The sequence below is a fragment of the Marmota monax genome, unplaced genomic scaffold (genome assembly GCF_021218885.2).
Source record: "Marmota monax isolate L192 unplaced genomic scaffold, Marmota_monax_Labrador192_F-V1.1 WCK01_AAM20220418_F8-fsc00006, whole genome shotgun sequence".
Classification (NCBI taxonomy): domain Eukaryota; kingdom Metazoa; phylum Chordata; class Mammalia; order Rodentia; family Sciuridae; genus Marmota; species Marmota monax.
Window position 1 is genome coordinate 17,892,518 of NW_026693712.1, and position 15,607 is coordinate 17,908,124.

The following is a 15,607-nucleotide window of genomic DNA, read 5'->3' on the forward strand; positions in this document are numbered from 1 at the left end:
CCATTTCCAATGCTCAGTAGCCACAGGTCTATCTGCAGATACAGAAAATTTTCTACATGTCAGCAAGTTCTATCAGACAGCAACAATCTAGAAGAAAACAGGAAATATGTCTCCATGATCTTGAAGCATGCTACATTTTCTTTAAAAGGATAGAAAGAATACTAAGTAAAAAGAAATATATCAACGAATTGAATATCATTAAAATGGGGAACTTCTTTAATCAACACTATTAAGAAGCAAGGTGTATTTCTATATAATACTTATAGAGTAATCTTGAGCTTATATATATTATTGATTCTTTTTAACATTAGGATTCACTTTGACATAATTGAGTTTATATCTTCAACTAAAAAATCAAAGTAGAGAAGAATGAGTATTGTATGTAACAACAGATGTTAGACTAAATATATCTTGTTTTATGAACTTATTTTGGAACCATGGAAATATTTCACGTAATTATAAAATAAAGTTAAATTTAAAAAGCAAGGCCTAAATTTGAAAGCAACTTGGACTGAATGAACATAATTATTATATCTAAATTGATGGTTTATACATGAGAGGAACTATTTCAAGAGATTTTAAAATTCAGTAATTTGATTGTATCTGTCTACTGGGGTATACCTTACAAATAGAAAGAATGGCAAAAAAATATTAAAACATTACAGTAGTCATGTTAGAGTAGTGCTGGCATTATTTTCTAAGTCCATCATTTAAGCAGTATGGAATAACAAATGAGATGAAAAGTGAGATTTTACAGATGGGAGAAATGGATACAAATGTAATACTGAATAAGTAAAAACCTCAGAAAGCTGAACTTGAGTGGGGTTCTGTTTAGATTAACTGCTGAGTCTTTCTCATGTGTGGGTCTTGTTTTAAACTTTTTATTCTGAAATAATTATAGATTCATACAAAGTTACAAAAGTAATACAGAGAGGTCCCAAGTGTTTATCACTCAGTTTCTTTGATGATGACATCCTTTGATGATGACATTTTACATTACTCTTGGTAGTTTTTAGAGCACTTCATTGCTTTTTGATTTGACAAGATGTCCAAATCACCTTGTATATTTCCTGTGCCAGACCTGGAGTCAGCCATTCTCCAAGAGTCCTTAAATTATTTTTGGTATGAGATGATTTTTAGAAATATGATTTGAATAATATGTATGCTTATTGTTATAGAATATCAGTATCTCTAGGTATTTTCTGTTACTAAATTAAGGGATATTGATTTTTTAAAAGATATAATACATCACAAGTTAGATGAGTATGGAATGGCTGTTTGCAAGTTTGGGACAGGAAATATACAAGTTGACTTGGACATCTTGTCATATCAGAAAGCAATGAAGTGTTCTAAACACTATCAAGAGTAGAGTAAAAAAGACTCAGGATGTCATCACTGACGAAACTGGGTGAGGAACACTTGGGACCTCTCTGTATTACTTTTGTAACTTTGTGTGAATCTATAATTATTTCAGAATAAAAGGTTCAAAACAAGACCCACACAGAGAGACTCAGCAGTTAATCTAAACAGAACCCCACTTAGTAAAGTTAGCATAATTTGAGTAATAAGATTAATAAATGCAATGTATTGAGACCTATCAAATAAGTTTGAGTCTAAGAAACTGTGACAGGTAAAAAATTCATTGGTCCTTTTTGTAGGAAAGTAAAGAATCAATTGATTACTTTCAAAACTATAAAATGAAGGGAAAGAAGTATTTATCTTGCCTTCCCTATGTGAACTATACTTCAGGTTAATCAAAAAGTCGAGAAGAAGTTTATTCCCTTGACAGAAATTTTATCATTAATAAAGAAAGAAGGAATAATAGAACAGTGATTCTCAAAGTGTGATCTGTAGATCCTTTGGGTGTCTACATCAGTTCCAATTTATGTTCAAAATAATGCTAAAACACTATTTGCCTTTTTAACTGTCTTTACATTTGCACTGATGATGTAAAGGCACTGATGGTTAAAACTGGGCATGATAGATGGAGTCAAGATAGTAGCTCCAAGCTGTGTAGTAATCATTGTACTCATTTGCAGTAAGAAAAATAGCAATCTTGTCATGTCAAAAAGCAATTTTGATGAAGCATTGGATATTATTAATTTTTATACTGATAAATCTCAACAATTAGGTACACATCTTTTAAATATTTTGTGTGAGGAAATGGAAATAGGAAGTATGCCAAAAATACTTCTGTTGCATCCTTAAGAATGATAGCTGCCTCAAGGAAAAGCACTCAGTGATTGTTTTGAGTTGTGGGATGAACAAAGCACTTTTTTTTTAATGGAACATTATTTTTACTGACAAGAAAGACTGACAAACTACAGGTATTTAGATGTGAATATTCATCACTTCTTGGCCTTTTTGCTAATATCAAGTGTAAATAAGAGTATTTGACAAATATTCTCTCAAAAATGAATGGAATGAACCTGTCATTACAAGGGGAATAATTGACAATATTTATTGTAGATAATAAATTCAAGATTTTTAATGTGAATTACACTTTTGGAAAACTTGTGTCCACCACTGTGAGCTTCCAGAATCCTAATACTAAGATTTTCAGGTGAGATCAGTGGAAGTATGAACAAATGTATGGGCTTTTTAAAAAATATTGTATAGTAAAATGTATCTGCATCTAGAAGGTCTGAATATCTCAGTGAACCAATATTTCCAAATGACCAATAAACCTGACTTGAAAAATTATATAATGCAAGGGAGGGGTGAATGGAATTAACATTTTAGTAGTCACTGATGCAAACTGTTTGGTACTTAATTACCATTCGATAAAAAAATCGAGAACTAATAAATGAGATACTAATCAATCGTACCACCATAATGATGACAATTAAAGATGCTGATGACACTAAGTATTAAAAGCATGTGTAATAACTGAAAATCTCAAATGCTGCTAGTGGGAGGAAAAAATGGTGCAACTAATTTGGGGAACTATTGTCAGTAGCTATTAAACTGAACATACAAATACTTTATAATCAAGAAACTCCTACTACCAATATATCAAAAAAAGTAAATATATATGTACCAAAAGACATGAAAAAAATGTTTACATCAGAATTGCTTACAATAAAAACAAACTTGAAAAAAATCCATCAACAGAAAAAGGATAAAAACTTATGGTGGATTTGTGCAATAAAACCATACAGAAATTTAATGGATGAATTTTTGCTACACATACCAGCCCAGATAAGTGACACAAATATACTTCTGAGTGAAAAAAAGTCCCAACATGAAAATAGAAGCACAGCATATGATCATATATGATTAATCCGATTATGTTATATATATGACTACAATATACTACATGTTGAAACCCATGATGATGGTTACATTTTAGAAGGAATGTCTAGGGTACTAGTAATGCTCAATTTCTTTACCTCTGTTGTAGTTACATGATTGTGTTAGCTTTGGATTCTTCATTAAGCTGTGTGCTTACAATGTATGAACTTTTATGTATGTTACATCTCATTTAAAATTTTTAAATAAGATTAGCATGAGGCAGCTAATGCCATTGTTAGTGGAAAATTTACAGCTTTAAATCCATACATTACAAATGACAAAAGCCTATAATCAGTAAGCTGAACTAGAAAGTAGAAGACAAATGGCATACTGAATATGAACAAGAAAGAGCAGAGATTAATAAAATAGAAGCAAATGTATAAAAAAGAGAACCCCAGAAACCAAACATTACCTTGGAAAGACTAATATAATTAATGAACTATTTCAAGTCCAGTCGTGAAAACTGAGAGGTAATAATACCAGGATTGAAAAGAAGACTCTCACTACAGACCCTGCAGGTATGATAAAGATCAAAAAGGACATACACACTTTATGCCAAGATATTTGAAAGCTTAGATGAAATTGCCTAAGGATTTCAGATTCTCTGGTCAGTGATAGTGAAACTTTAATGGCTCATAAGCCATGTTCAAACTAATATCTTCCTGAAACAGAAATTTTGAAATTTTACCTATTCTTCCATTCACAGATGGGCAACTACTCTCTTCAGTAATGGACTGAAATTTCCAATAATTTTTTTTCTTTATAAAACATATTTCTTGGACTAAATTTACAAAAACGAAACATGGAAAGTAAAAATATGAATAATTCTATTATTAATGAATTTAATTTCATGATTTAAATTTTCCCACACTTAAAACTTAAGTCATAGAGAGCTTCATAGTAAATTCCACCAGATAGTCAAGAAAACCATATCACCAATATTAACAAACATGGGCACAGAATAGGAATAAAAATAGAAAGAGAAAAATTTTAACTTGTTCAATATAGCCAACATAACCTTAATACCAAACCCTAATAAGAGAAGAAAATGATAAACCATTCTAAACTGCTAAACATAGATGCAAAACCCCACAATATATCTTAATTGGTTGCTTTTATTTGTTGCGAACATCATTTTTATTCTAATCAAAACAACTGTAGCCTTTGCTTAAGATTAAGATCCATGGGACCGCAAATTGGTGCAGCCAATATGAAAAGCAGTATGGAGATTCCTTGGAAAACTGTGAATGGAACCACCATTAGACCCAGCTATCTCACTCCTCGTTCTATACCAATAGGACTTAAAAACAGCATACTACAGGATCACAGCCACATCAATGTCTATAGCAGCACAATTTACAATAAATAGCTAAACTGTGGAACAAACTACATGCCCTTCAGTAGATGAATGGATAAAGAAAATGTGGTATATATACACAATGGAATATTATTCAGCATTAGAAGAGAATAAAAACATAGCATTTGCAGGTAAATGGATGAAGCTGGAGAACATAATGCTAAGTGAAATCAGCCAATCCCAAAAAACCAAATGCAGAATAATTTCTCTGATTTAAGGATGTTGACCCATAATATGCTAGGGGTGGGGGGAGGATTAAATGAATTCTAGATAGAGAAAAGGGGAAAAAGGAAGGGAGGGGGCACAGGGGTAGGAAAGATGGTGGAATGCGGTGGTCATCATTACCCTAAGTACATGTAAGAAGACATGAAGGATGTGACTACTTTGTGTACAACCAGCAATATGAAAAATTGTGCTCTATATGTGTAATATGAATTGTAATGCATTCTTCTGTCATATATAACAAAAATAAAAAATAAGATCCATATGTGCCTGGTTTAAAAGAGTACATTTTAGATTTTATCATTTGGGTTCCACTATGAAAACAGAATACATGTACATGGCAACCATATGGCTCTAGAAACAGCCAAGAATACTTGGGATGCAATAGAATAAAAGGCCTTTTTCTTTCTCTGCAACACAGAGTAGAATCTGCTCCTAGATTCTAAAACAAGTTCCAGATGAATATATAATGGCCTTCTGCATTTATAGCTTGAGGAGGAAATAGACGAAAGATGAAAATGATATGTTTTATAAACAAAGACACAGAGAGCTTCACTAGTAAATTCTACCAGATAGTTAAGAAAACCATATCACCAATATTAACAAATTTGGGCAGAGAATAGGACTAAAAATAGAAAGAGAAAAATTTTAACTTGTTCAATACAGCCAACATAACCTTGATACTAAACCTTAATAAGAAAAGAAAATGATAAACCAATCTAAACTGATAAACATAGATGCAAAACCCCACCAAGATATCTTAATTGGTTGTTTTTATCTTTTTCATATCTTTTTTATTTGTTTATATCTCAAACTATTCCCTTAGCTCATTGATTAAAACTGAGAATGAAGTGAAGCTAGCCAATCCCTAAAAAACAAATGCCAAATGTCTTCTTTGATATAAGGAGAGTAACTAAGATCAGAGTAGGGACGAAGAGCAGGAGAAGAAGATTAACATTTAACAGGGATGAGAGGTGGGAGGGAAAGGGAGAGAGAAGGGAAATTGCATGGTAATGGAAGGAGACCCTCAGGGTTATACAGTGGAGGGGGTAGAGAGAGAGGAGGGGAGGGGAGGGAAGAGGTGGGGAGGGGGGAGGGTGGAGGATGGGAAAGGCAGCGAAGCACAACAGACACTAGTATGGCAATATGTAAATCAATGGATGTGTAACTGATGTGATTCTGCAATCTGTGTATGGGGTGAAGGTGGGAGTTCATAACCCACTTGAATCAAAGTGTGGAATATGATATGTCAAGAAATTTGTAATATTTTGAACAACCCACAATAAAAAATTAAAAAAAAAAACTGAGAATGAAAGAAGTGGTCACCTTGTTTGTTTTGCTTTATTTTTAAAGAATGATTCTTACCAACAAATTTCTTTCACTCTATAATACTTTAGTCAGAATCCTGGGCTGTGCTCCATATATGAGTTCTGCCAAAAGTCAATATATTCATATGAGATGCATTTGAGCAATGAAAAAAACCTTTCAGCAATTTATTCCATCTTCATCCCAACCCAATTAAATGTATTTAGTCTCTGGAATATTATTGTTTTCCTCTAACAGCAAATATTAAAGACAACAAAAATCAATAGGTCACTAATATTGTCAGACATGTTGTCAATATTTTGCCACTCATGTTTCCCAAGTATAGATTTTTCCTTTTGTCCACTCAAGTTATAATGCTATTTTTCATTCTTCAGTATGAATTTGAAGTTCTCTATTATACAACAAACACTGGTATACTATTTAAATAACTTTTTAAATCTCCATATATTTTATATGCTGTGCAAGCTTTCTTACAGTATTCCTAAGTTTTTTTAAGTGTGATTATCAGCCTCAAAGTCAAAATAGATATAAGGAAAGATTTCATTAACCTATGGGAAAGTTTACTTGTGGAATATATGTTTTTTAAAAAAACTTGAATGCCAAAAATATTCTATCACTTTTAACAAATGATACTGCAGAGCAGAACTCTCCTATATCCAATAGGCCCTAGAAAAAAATGAACTGGTTTAATTCAAGAAGAACAATACACTAATATGACATTGGTATGTTCAAACTATAACTTTCATGTGGAATATTGAACATGGCCAGTTGTATGCTATCTCACATATATTGACTACATTAATATATATTATCTAAAATAACTTTCCAATGCAAACAATTTTAAATGACAAGTAAATTTTACATTAATATGTAAATGAAAGTACCTCCTTACCTCTGATGAGGTACTTACTATCTTAGATACCAAACTGAAAAAATTAAATTGCTCATCAAGACTCTTTTTTTTTTTAGTTGTCAATGGACCTTTATTTTATTTACTTATATGTGGTACTGAGAATCGAATCCAGGGTCTCACACGTCCTAGGCAAGTGCTCTACCACTGAGCTATAACCCCAACCCAAGACTCTTAACAAAAAAAAGACACATATTGTCTATTTGTTGCACAATCATCAGTGGATCGATTTTGTTTATATCTTTTAAATATTATTAGTAGGAGAGATACAATAAAAACCATGTTTTTTAATTTCTTAAACCGACAATTTTTAGTATTTATACTTACTATATTAATGTACACTGTAAAAAAAATGAGGGATGAGCTTAAAATTTGACCAAAGTATGAACACATGTATCAAAATGACTATGACTTAGGTACACATAATCTTTAAATTTCATGATTTTCAAAGGAACTTTGTTTAATAAAATTCAAGCAATAAATATTTTTAGAATTCTGTTGATATTAAGACATTCCGTGAATACTACAACAAGCATTCTTTGCTAAAGAATCGAGATTGGATCAATATGCTATTGAGTAGGAAGAAGTAAATAATAAATGTCTGTGTGAACTACAGATACTTCAGCTGTACATAAGTTGTTTTATTTATATTCTTAAAATCATTATTTATATGGAAATATCCAGACTTCTAAAAATTATTAGCAAACCAATGGACTATCAAAAAAGTGAAATATCAACAATGATGAGAAAGGATTGCTGAACTAGATAATGGGATGGCATAATATCCCTGCACTTATGAGAAGCCTATCTCTGATTTTTTTTATTACACATAGCAGTTTAAAAATGTGTAATGAATAAATAAAATATATCACAGGGTTTTATTCTGCCATAAAAGAAGAAGAAAATTGTGTCATTTGCAGAAAAATGGAAAGAAATGAAGAGCATCATGTTAAGTAAAATAAGTCAAACTCAGAAAGACAAATGTCATACATTTTTTCTCACATATAGAAGCTAGAGAGAAAAAAAAAAGGTCTCATGAAAATAGAAGGGAGACCATTAGGATAGAGTAAGGGGATCTGGAAGGAGAGGAGATAAGGAGGGAAAAGGGAGTTAATGGGGAGTGAAGTCAATCAAATTATCTTATGTGCATGTGCCACAGTAAAACCCTACTACTCTATATAATTAATATGCATCAATAAAAACTAAAAAGCTTTTTAAATGTGGAGAAGATTTTAAATGTGGTGAAGATTTTTCTGTTACTTGATATATTTTCAAGTATCTAATTATCCTTCTAACTTCCAGGTTCATTAGTCTTCCTATAACTTATATATGTTTCCTTCCCATAGTAAAAAATGTGTTTCTCAAATAATTCCTGATTCCCAAACTTCAAAGCCATTACTAGTGTTCTCAACTTTGTAACAGAAAACAATAAAATAAAAGGAATAAATGGTTAATTTTCTTGATGGAAAAGTATTCATATACTAATAGCTTTGATATTTCATGTTTATGTTGGGGGTACCCATTTTCTCCCTCAAAATTAACTGAGATTCTGTAAGTAGCACTCACTGCAAATGTCACAATGAAATAACATGTGACCCCATTGATCCCTTTGTCACTGACATCTATAGACTGGACTTTTGCTTTGCCCCAGAATATAGCACTGAGCTAGCTCTAGGACCAGAAAATCACTCTGCTATTAGTACATGTGCTGAGGAAGAAAATAATCACTGAAACAACATAATTTGAAAGTGACCATCAAACTGTTAACTATATATACACAGGAAAAGTAGAAAAGTGAAATTTCCCCTAGATGTTGAACAGTATTATCATTCAATTCACAAATTTGCATATTTATTTATTAACTCCTTCAGCAAGCATTTACCAGACATATCTTACAGATTGGGTTCTTATGTGATAATATTAAGTTTACAAAAATATACTGGATGTGAATCTATTTTATTTCCAGTTAGCATCATTATTTGTGAGAGAATAACTCATAACCCACTTTCCCTTTCCCCCTTATAGCCTAAAAGAGCAAAATAAGGAATGCTTCATTTTTTCCTTTCCTTATCTCTGTATACCTCTCTCTCTTTTGTATCCATAATTTCTATGAGAAAGGTCAGAAAGTAATAGTGTAGAATTCCTAGAAAAAAAAAGGTATTTTCCTGACTCTATTCAAAAAAATTTTGAGATGCCAAGAGCCACTATGAATAAACTATAGTATTTGAATCATTTATCTTTGATTAGATACATTAATCTCAAATATGGCATTTACCTATTTGCTAAGTATATTTGGCTTCTAAAATAATAAGAAAATTAAATCCAAGTTGAATGGACTTTGAATAGTAAGTTCACCCTTGAACATACAAATGCTTCTGACACAAAAATTAGTCATTTTTCTTCTTTATAAAATATATTAATAAATATGCAAAATAAAAGGTTGTTAAGTCCTATACCCAATATTATTTTCTTCTTCATATGAGTACAAATAGATGTTCTGAGACATGCTTATAATTTCTATGTAATGACAAAACACTGTTGTGGAGCCATTAGCTATATTCTGAGTGCCTTGCTCAATGAAGAATATTTTGCCAAAATGATATTCATGAAAAGTGTAAGCTACAGAATAGGCCACATTTTATCAAATGGTATATCATTCAAGATACAAATCAAATGCTATCTCTATCACAAAGCCACTTCTGTTTCCCTCCCCATCCAGCTGTTCTCTCATGCTTTCTCTCTCTTTTCTTGGAATACCCACCGCAATTCATTTTTACATCTCTTGTGGTTATTGTGACCTTTTCATAATGCATTGTAATGGTCTGAATAAATGTCTTCTCTTCCATGATAGTTTGCTATAGTATACAAAGATTTTAAATATTTTTTATTCTTCATTATAGGTACCAGAGTGTCTTGCACATATGTTTCTCAAGAAATGCTCTGGTGCTTCATTTTTTGTTGTTGTTGATTTAGGCCTCTATATTACTTTTATTATTTTAATAGCTTTTAATGTTTTACCCTTGTTTCTCAAAACCAAAACATAATCTCCTTGAGGCTTATGATAATCTTCTAAACACTTTTATACTCCCAGAATTCTTGGCATAGGGTATGCTAAAAAGTGTTCCATTTAATTGATTAAATTTTATCAAAGATTCATCTAAAAAACATTTCAGAATATAGCTAGCAGCCATCTCCCAGTCAGAAGAATCAAATCCCATAAAATTTGCTTACCATAACATTGACATTTGTATGATCCCCTTTTCTATTCCGAATCTGAATACAGGAGATTGGCAAATTCAGTCTTACCCCAGTGGCCAGATTTCTCAGGTCAGCAGCATTATATTCCCCATGCAACAGCAAACTGTTATGATTAGAACCAAGTCCCAGAGAGGCCCGATAGAGATATGTCTGAGTTAGTCTCTCTACTGTAGTGACATCTACTGTGGCTGATGTCATATAATGATTAGAAGCCATCTTCCTTCCATACCTCAGATCCTCTGAAGAGTGACAGCAGCTCTGAGAGCAATAACCTGGGCTCTGGCTCAACTTAATACACATGAAGAAAAGTAAGCACCCCAGAAACAGAAAGGAAATGCAGGCCAGGGCAATTACTAAGTACAAGTTCCGGGTAGAAAGTTGCCCGCCTGGTTCCCAGACATCTTCAAATTCTGGAAGGACTTGAGGCACAGAATTGCTCAATAGTACACCCAGAATGACAGACGAGGAAAGTGGGGGGTCTCCATGGTCCTGAACCACTACCACCACCCTCTGCTTAACTGCATCAGTGGAAAGAACTAAGCGTGCAGTTCGGAGCTCTCCCACATCGGCTGAAATTCTGAAAAGGCTAGAGTCAGAAGCCTGAGAGATATGGTAGGACAGCCAGGCATTGGAACCACTGTCTGCATCCTCTGCTACCACTTTTGTGATCAAGTGTCCTATTCTGGCAGAGCGGGGCACAGCTTCTACTGGGATAGAGCCATTTCTGGGCAAGGGAAACAAGATGACTGGAGCATTATCATTCCTGTCTACCACAAACAAGTTTACGGTCACTATTGAACTTCTGGGAGGAATGCCGCTATCCCGGCCTTCCACTTGGAAGTGAAATCCCCTGAGTTTCTCAAAGTCAAAGGAAGTTTTGGCAGTGATATCCCCACTGGATGGTTCTACTGCCACCAAGCTAGAGGCTGGCATCCCTTCAGAATTAACAGTATCCAACAGTTCATAAAAGACAAGGCCATTCTTCCCCTGGTCTGGGTCCTGGGCAAACACACGGCCTAAAGAGGCCCCAAGGTCATTGTTTTCAGCCACAAAAATTTCTTGTTGTGGTTGAGGAAATCTTGGTGTATTGTCATTTACATCAGCAATTGACACAGTGAGGGTCCTTTGGGTGCTGAGTGGGGGTGAGCCACCATCTGAGGCAGTGATCAGGACCTGGTATTCACTTATCTGTTCGTGGTCGAGAAGCCCATCAGTCAGAAGGCTGTAGTAGTTGTCAAAGGAAGCCTTCAGCTGAAAAGGGCCTCTGCTGGACATGCTACAAATGACTCTACCATTGGGACCAAGATCCTCGTCCTTTACACTAAGGAGAGCAATCACTGTGCCAGGGGCAGCATCCTCAGGTACTGAATTGGAGATAGTCATGAAGTCCACCTCTGGGGCATGATCATTCACATCAGTCACCTCCACCAGCAGTTTGGCAGTGCTCACTAAACCGAAGGCACCTTCGTCCCTTGCCTCAATGTATGCCTCCAACAGCGTTTCTGGTGCACCTAGTGAAGCAGCTACCTGCACCTCCCCACTTTTAGGATGTACGTGAAAGATATGTCGCAGCTCTGCTTGAGTGCTATTGCTTAAGGAATACCAGACTTCACCATTAGAGCCTTCATCCGGATCCGAGGCCCGAACTTGGAACAACACCGTCCCATTTGGTACAGTCTCTGGAACCTTGGTACGGTATACAGAGCGTTCAAATACAGGTGCGTTGTCGTTAGTGTCCACCACGATGATGGTGACTTGTGCGTCTGCGGAGCGCACAGGTAACCCACCATCCTGAGCTGTGAGGACCAGCAGATGGGTGGCAAGCTGCTCGCGATCCAGAGCTTTCTCCAACACCAACTCCGGGTATTCGCTGCCGTCCACCCGCGACCCCATGTCCAGGCGAAAGTGCTGATTGGGGCTTAGGCTGTAACTGAGCATCCCGTTGCTTCCCTCATCGGCATCTTGGGCATTAGGGAGAATAAAGCGGGCTCCGGGTGTCAGAAACTCCGGGATGTGCAACTGCACATCGCCGGCAGGAAAATGAGGTGAGTTGTCATTGGTATCCAGGACGTGAACACGCATCTTGTGCAGCTCCAGAGGGTCCTCAAACATTAGTTCACAGGTCAAGACGCAGGAAGCTTTGGTCCCGCACAGCCGCTCGCGGTCCGCCGGCTCTCGGACCACCACGTTACCGCTGCCCAGGTCCACTCCAAAGTAGGGCTCGTGGTGGTGGGAGAGGATGCGAAAGTTCCTTAAGGACAGAGAGGACGCCGGCAGCTTCAAGTCCGCGGCGACATTGCCTATCGCCACGCCCCGCTGGGTCTCCTCCAATACTGAGTACTCCAACTGTTTGGCGGCAGCGTCGCAGGAGACCCACAAACATAGAACCGCCACCATCCAACCCATCATTCTCCCCTTTGGCGTCCACGCTCCACCAGCGGTGACCTGGGACCATGCTCCGGACTCCCTAAGACCATAAGTCACCGTGAGGAGCAAGTTCTGAGGGCCGACGCGAATTAGAAGTGCAGCGACCGCCGGCCCACGTTCGGCCTCTGGAATACGGGAATTACCCGGCGCTGGCCGGCTGGGAGCTCTGTTTGCTAAACTGAAGGCTTTGCAGCCGTCTGGGAAAGAGGATCCGGCCGGGTGCGGAGGAGCGCAGCGCCGCCTAGGGGAGCAGAGGCGAGTAAACTTGCCGGGGCCGGAGAAGTGCCGTCTTCAGTCTCCGCGGGGTGGGATCTCGCCCCCGGCTCTGGCCGCAGGCGCAGGGTGGGACGAGGAATTCGTCGGGAGAAACAAGTCTCACCATTAAGGGCGTTTCCTAAGACGACGCCCTGACACTGCCCCAGTCTTAACCTCTTACTGAAGACAGCTGGTAAGTGGAACTGAGTCCACACCAAGTCGACCGTCTAGCCCCGTCCCTATGACCCACTGACCCCCTGTATTGCCCGCTGTAAGTGCAGAACTCGGCGCAGAACCGCGGGGCGGAGGCGGTGAGAGGCGGAACAGTGAACGTGACCGACCACGCCTTTTAGGCTTAAGGAAACAGGAACCCAGTGCTGTGATGAGTTGGGTGCTGTTCCCAGGCTCCTCGCTGAGGGTTGAAGTCCCTCCCGCACCCTCTTAAGACTCTGGAGCCGCCCAGAGTTCAATGGAGGCGACAAGGAGGGCACTTTGGGGAACAGTATCCACTTCAAACTTCCCCCAGACTCAGGATTTTGAGGCAGCAAAGCCAGCGCAAGGCTTACTTACTATTTTACGTGGGGTTTTTGTTTGTTTGTTTGTTGTTTTTTCTTGCTTTCTGCCAGACCTCAGTTTCTCGTTTCCTAAGAAGCCCTACTGGGAGTACAGACAGCTGTAGACGCTCAGAGTAACCGAGGAGGTCATAAACCAGTAAAAATACCCAAGACCAGAAACTTAAAAATTGACAGCTTGTCCCCAAACAAGTTGTGAGAATATGTGGAGGGGAAAGAAAGTACTGAGATAGTCTCCACAGTGCGACCAGGAAACTACCTTCTGTAAATTCATTCTCTGTGAATAGTTTAAAAAACAGCAATGAGGCAGTAGATGCCAATACCTTCTCCAACTTCGCTTTCAATTCAATTCGGGCTTCTGCACGGAAATCGCGACGGTGATCAGTTCAGTGAGAAACATCTCTGAACCACAACACCTCCAAATTCCGCCTGCCACCTAAACCCAGTTTCTGAGAGACCGGCGAGCTGAAATGACTGAATTCCTCACTCAAATCCTCTTTTAAATATAGTTGCAGAGTTCAAAGCCCCAAGAATCAAACTTTGAAAGGCAAAAACTGAAAACTGATCAAATAACTAAAGCTCCCAGAACATTTTCTGGTTAAAAATTGCCTAAAAGCATTGATAATTACTGAAGCTGGGTGATGGCACATGTAGGTTAATTATACAGTTTCTCTCAATTTTTTGGTTTATGTTTGAATATTTGTGTAATATTTTTAAATTGCTGATTTAAATTGTGGGGAGGGTGACAACTCCAGAACTCTATTTTTAAGATCAAAAGTGGAACTCTCCCACTGAAAAGTGGAGTTCAGTGTTCCACTGAGAACCATTTACCTCCCCTGTACATCACAAATCCATTCCCTGTTTCTTCCAGGGAACTATATATAGGATGTAACATAAGGCAGTGTAAATAGTAAGTGCACCCTGATTAGTTTGCCTTTGTGAATTAAGGAACTAAGTCTCAGACAAAATTTAAACAAGAAACATGTTGCCCATTAGGTTCAGCCACAAGAGTAGACACAATTAACAAACTTTACTAGGATATGAAATAGCCCACAAAAAATTGAACTTATTCTTAAACAAATTTCAAAAACAAAACAAATTATTGGCTTCAGTGCCAAAGATTAGGATTTGCATTTCCTTGTCTTCATTTACTGCTACTAATCAAGCTAACTGCTTTGGGATTAAAAGTTATTCTTTCCACTAGTAGCATATGAAATACATTTGGAGAGATGGCATTTGACTTTTGGAAAAACCTCATAATTTTAGACCTATAGTGAAGCCTCTTACACCAGGTTTAAGAATACTAAACTATATCTAGGTGGACAGTATGTGTAGGCAAAAATTAAGGTATGACGAAAAGGAAATACTCATACAGAGAACCACTATGGAAATTTACCACAAAAATCCTTCACATATTCCTAAGATTTCTAGCTTTCCTTTTTCCTATAGCCCCACTTAAACTGCCACTAACATCTGTTTTCAAGGCATTTAATTGGTGTCAAGAATAACAGAATAGCACCTGCCTGGTGAGATCTATTTCACCATATGCCTCCCTGACTCCAGGTATAACATTTCATTCTTATTCAAATAAACAGGGATTTGTAAAAAAAAAAAAAAAAAAAAAAAATTCAGGAGAAAGGATACCCCCATGAAGACGACTAGAGAATATTGCTTTTGGGACAGGATGACCAGATGAACATTAAAATCCTTAATCAACAAAATGTCTCTTTAGCAGAAACTTTCAATGTTAATATTTCAACCTTGCATTGCTAATATTTCATTTTGTCATTTTATGGAATTTTCCAGTTTCTCCTAATTCAGGTATTTCCAAGATTTTACATAAGTGCATTTATAATTTTAAGTGGAAAGTATGTAAATTATAATCTTTTTTTAAATAGGTTTTTTAAATTTGCTGATAGACCTTTATTTATTTATACATGGTGCTGAGAATTGAACCCAGCGCCTCACACGTGCCAGGCAAGTGCA

General features: G+C 36.7%; 1 protein-coding gene across 9 annotated transcripts in view; it reads right to left on the bottom strand.

The window, feature by feature from the left end:
• The window catches only part of LOC124103771 (protocadherin alpha-C2), a 198,340-nt gene that overhangs the window by 68,871 nt on the left and 113,862 nt on the right, over positions 1-15,607 (bottom strand). Inside the window, exon 1 of one of the 9 annotated variants that reach the window (XM_046460478.2) lies at positions 10,341-13,314. The exons of the other annotated variants lie outside the window; for them this stretch is intronic. Coding sequence (XP_046316434.1) covers positions 10,341-12,776 — 2,436 coding nt within the window. The 5' untranslated portion in view covers positions 12,777-13,314. Of the gene's footprint in view, positions 1-10,340; positions 13,315-15,607 lie in introns of those variants that run through there. 9 annotated transcript variants of the gene reach the window in all.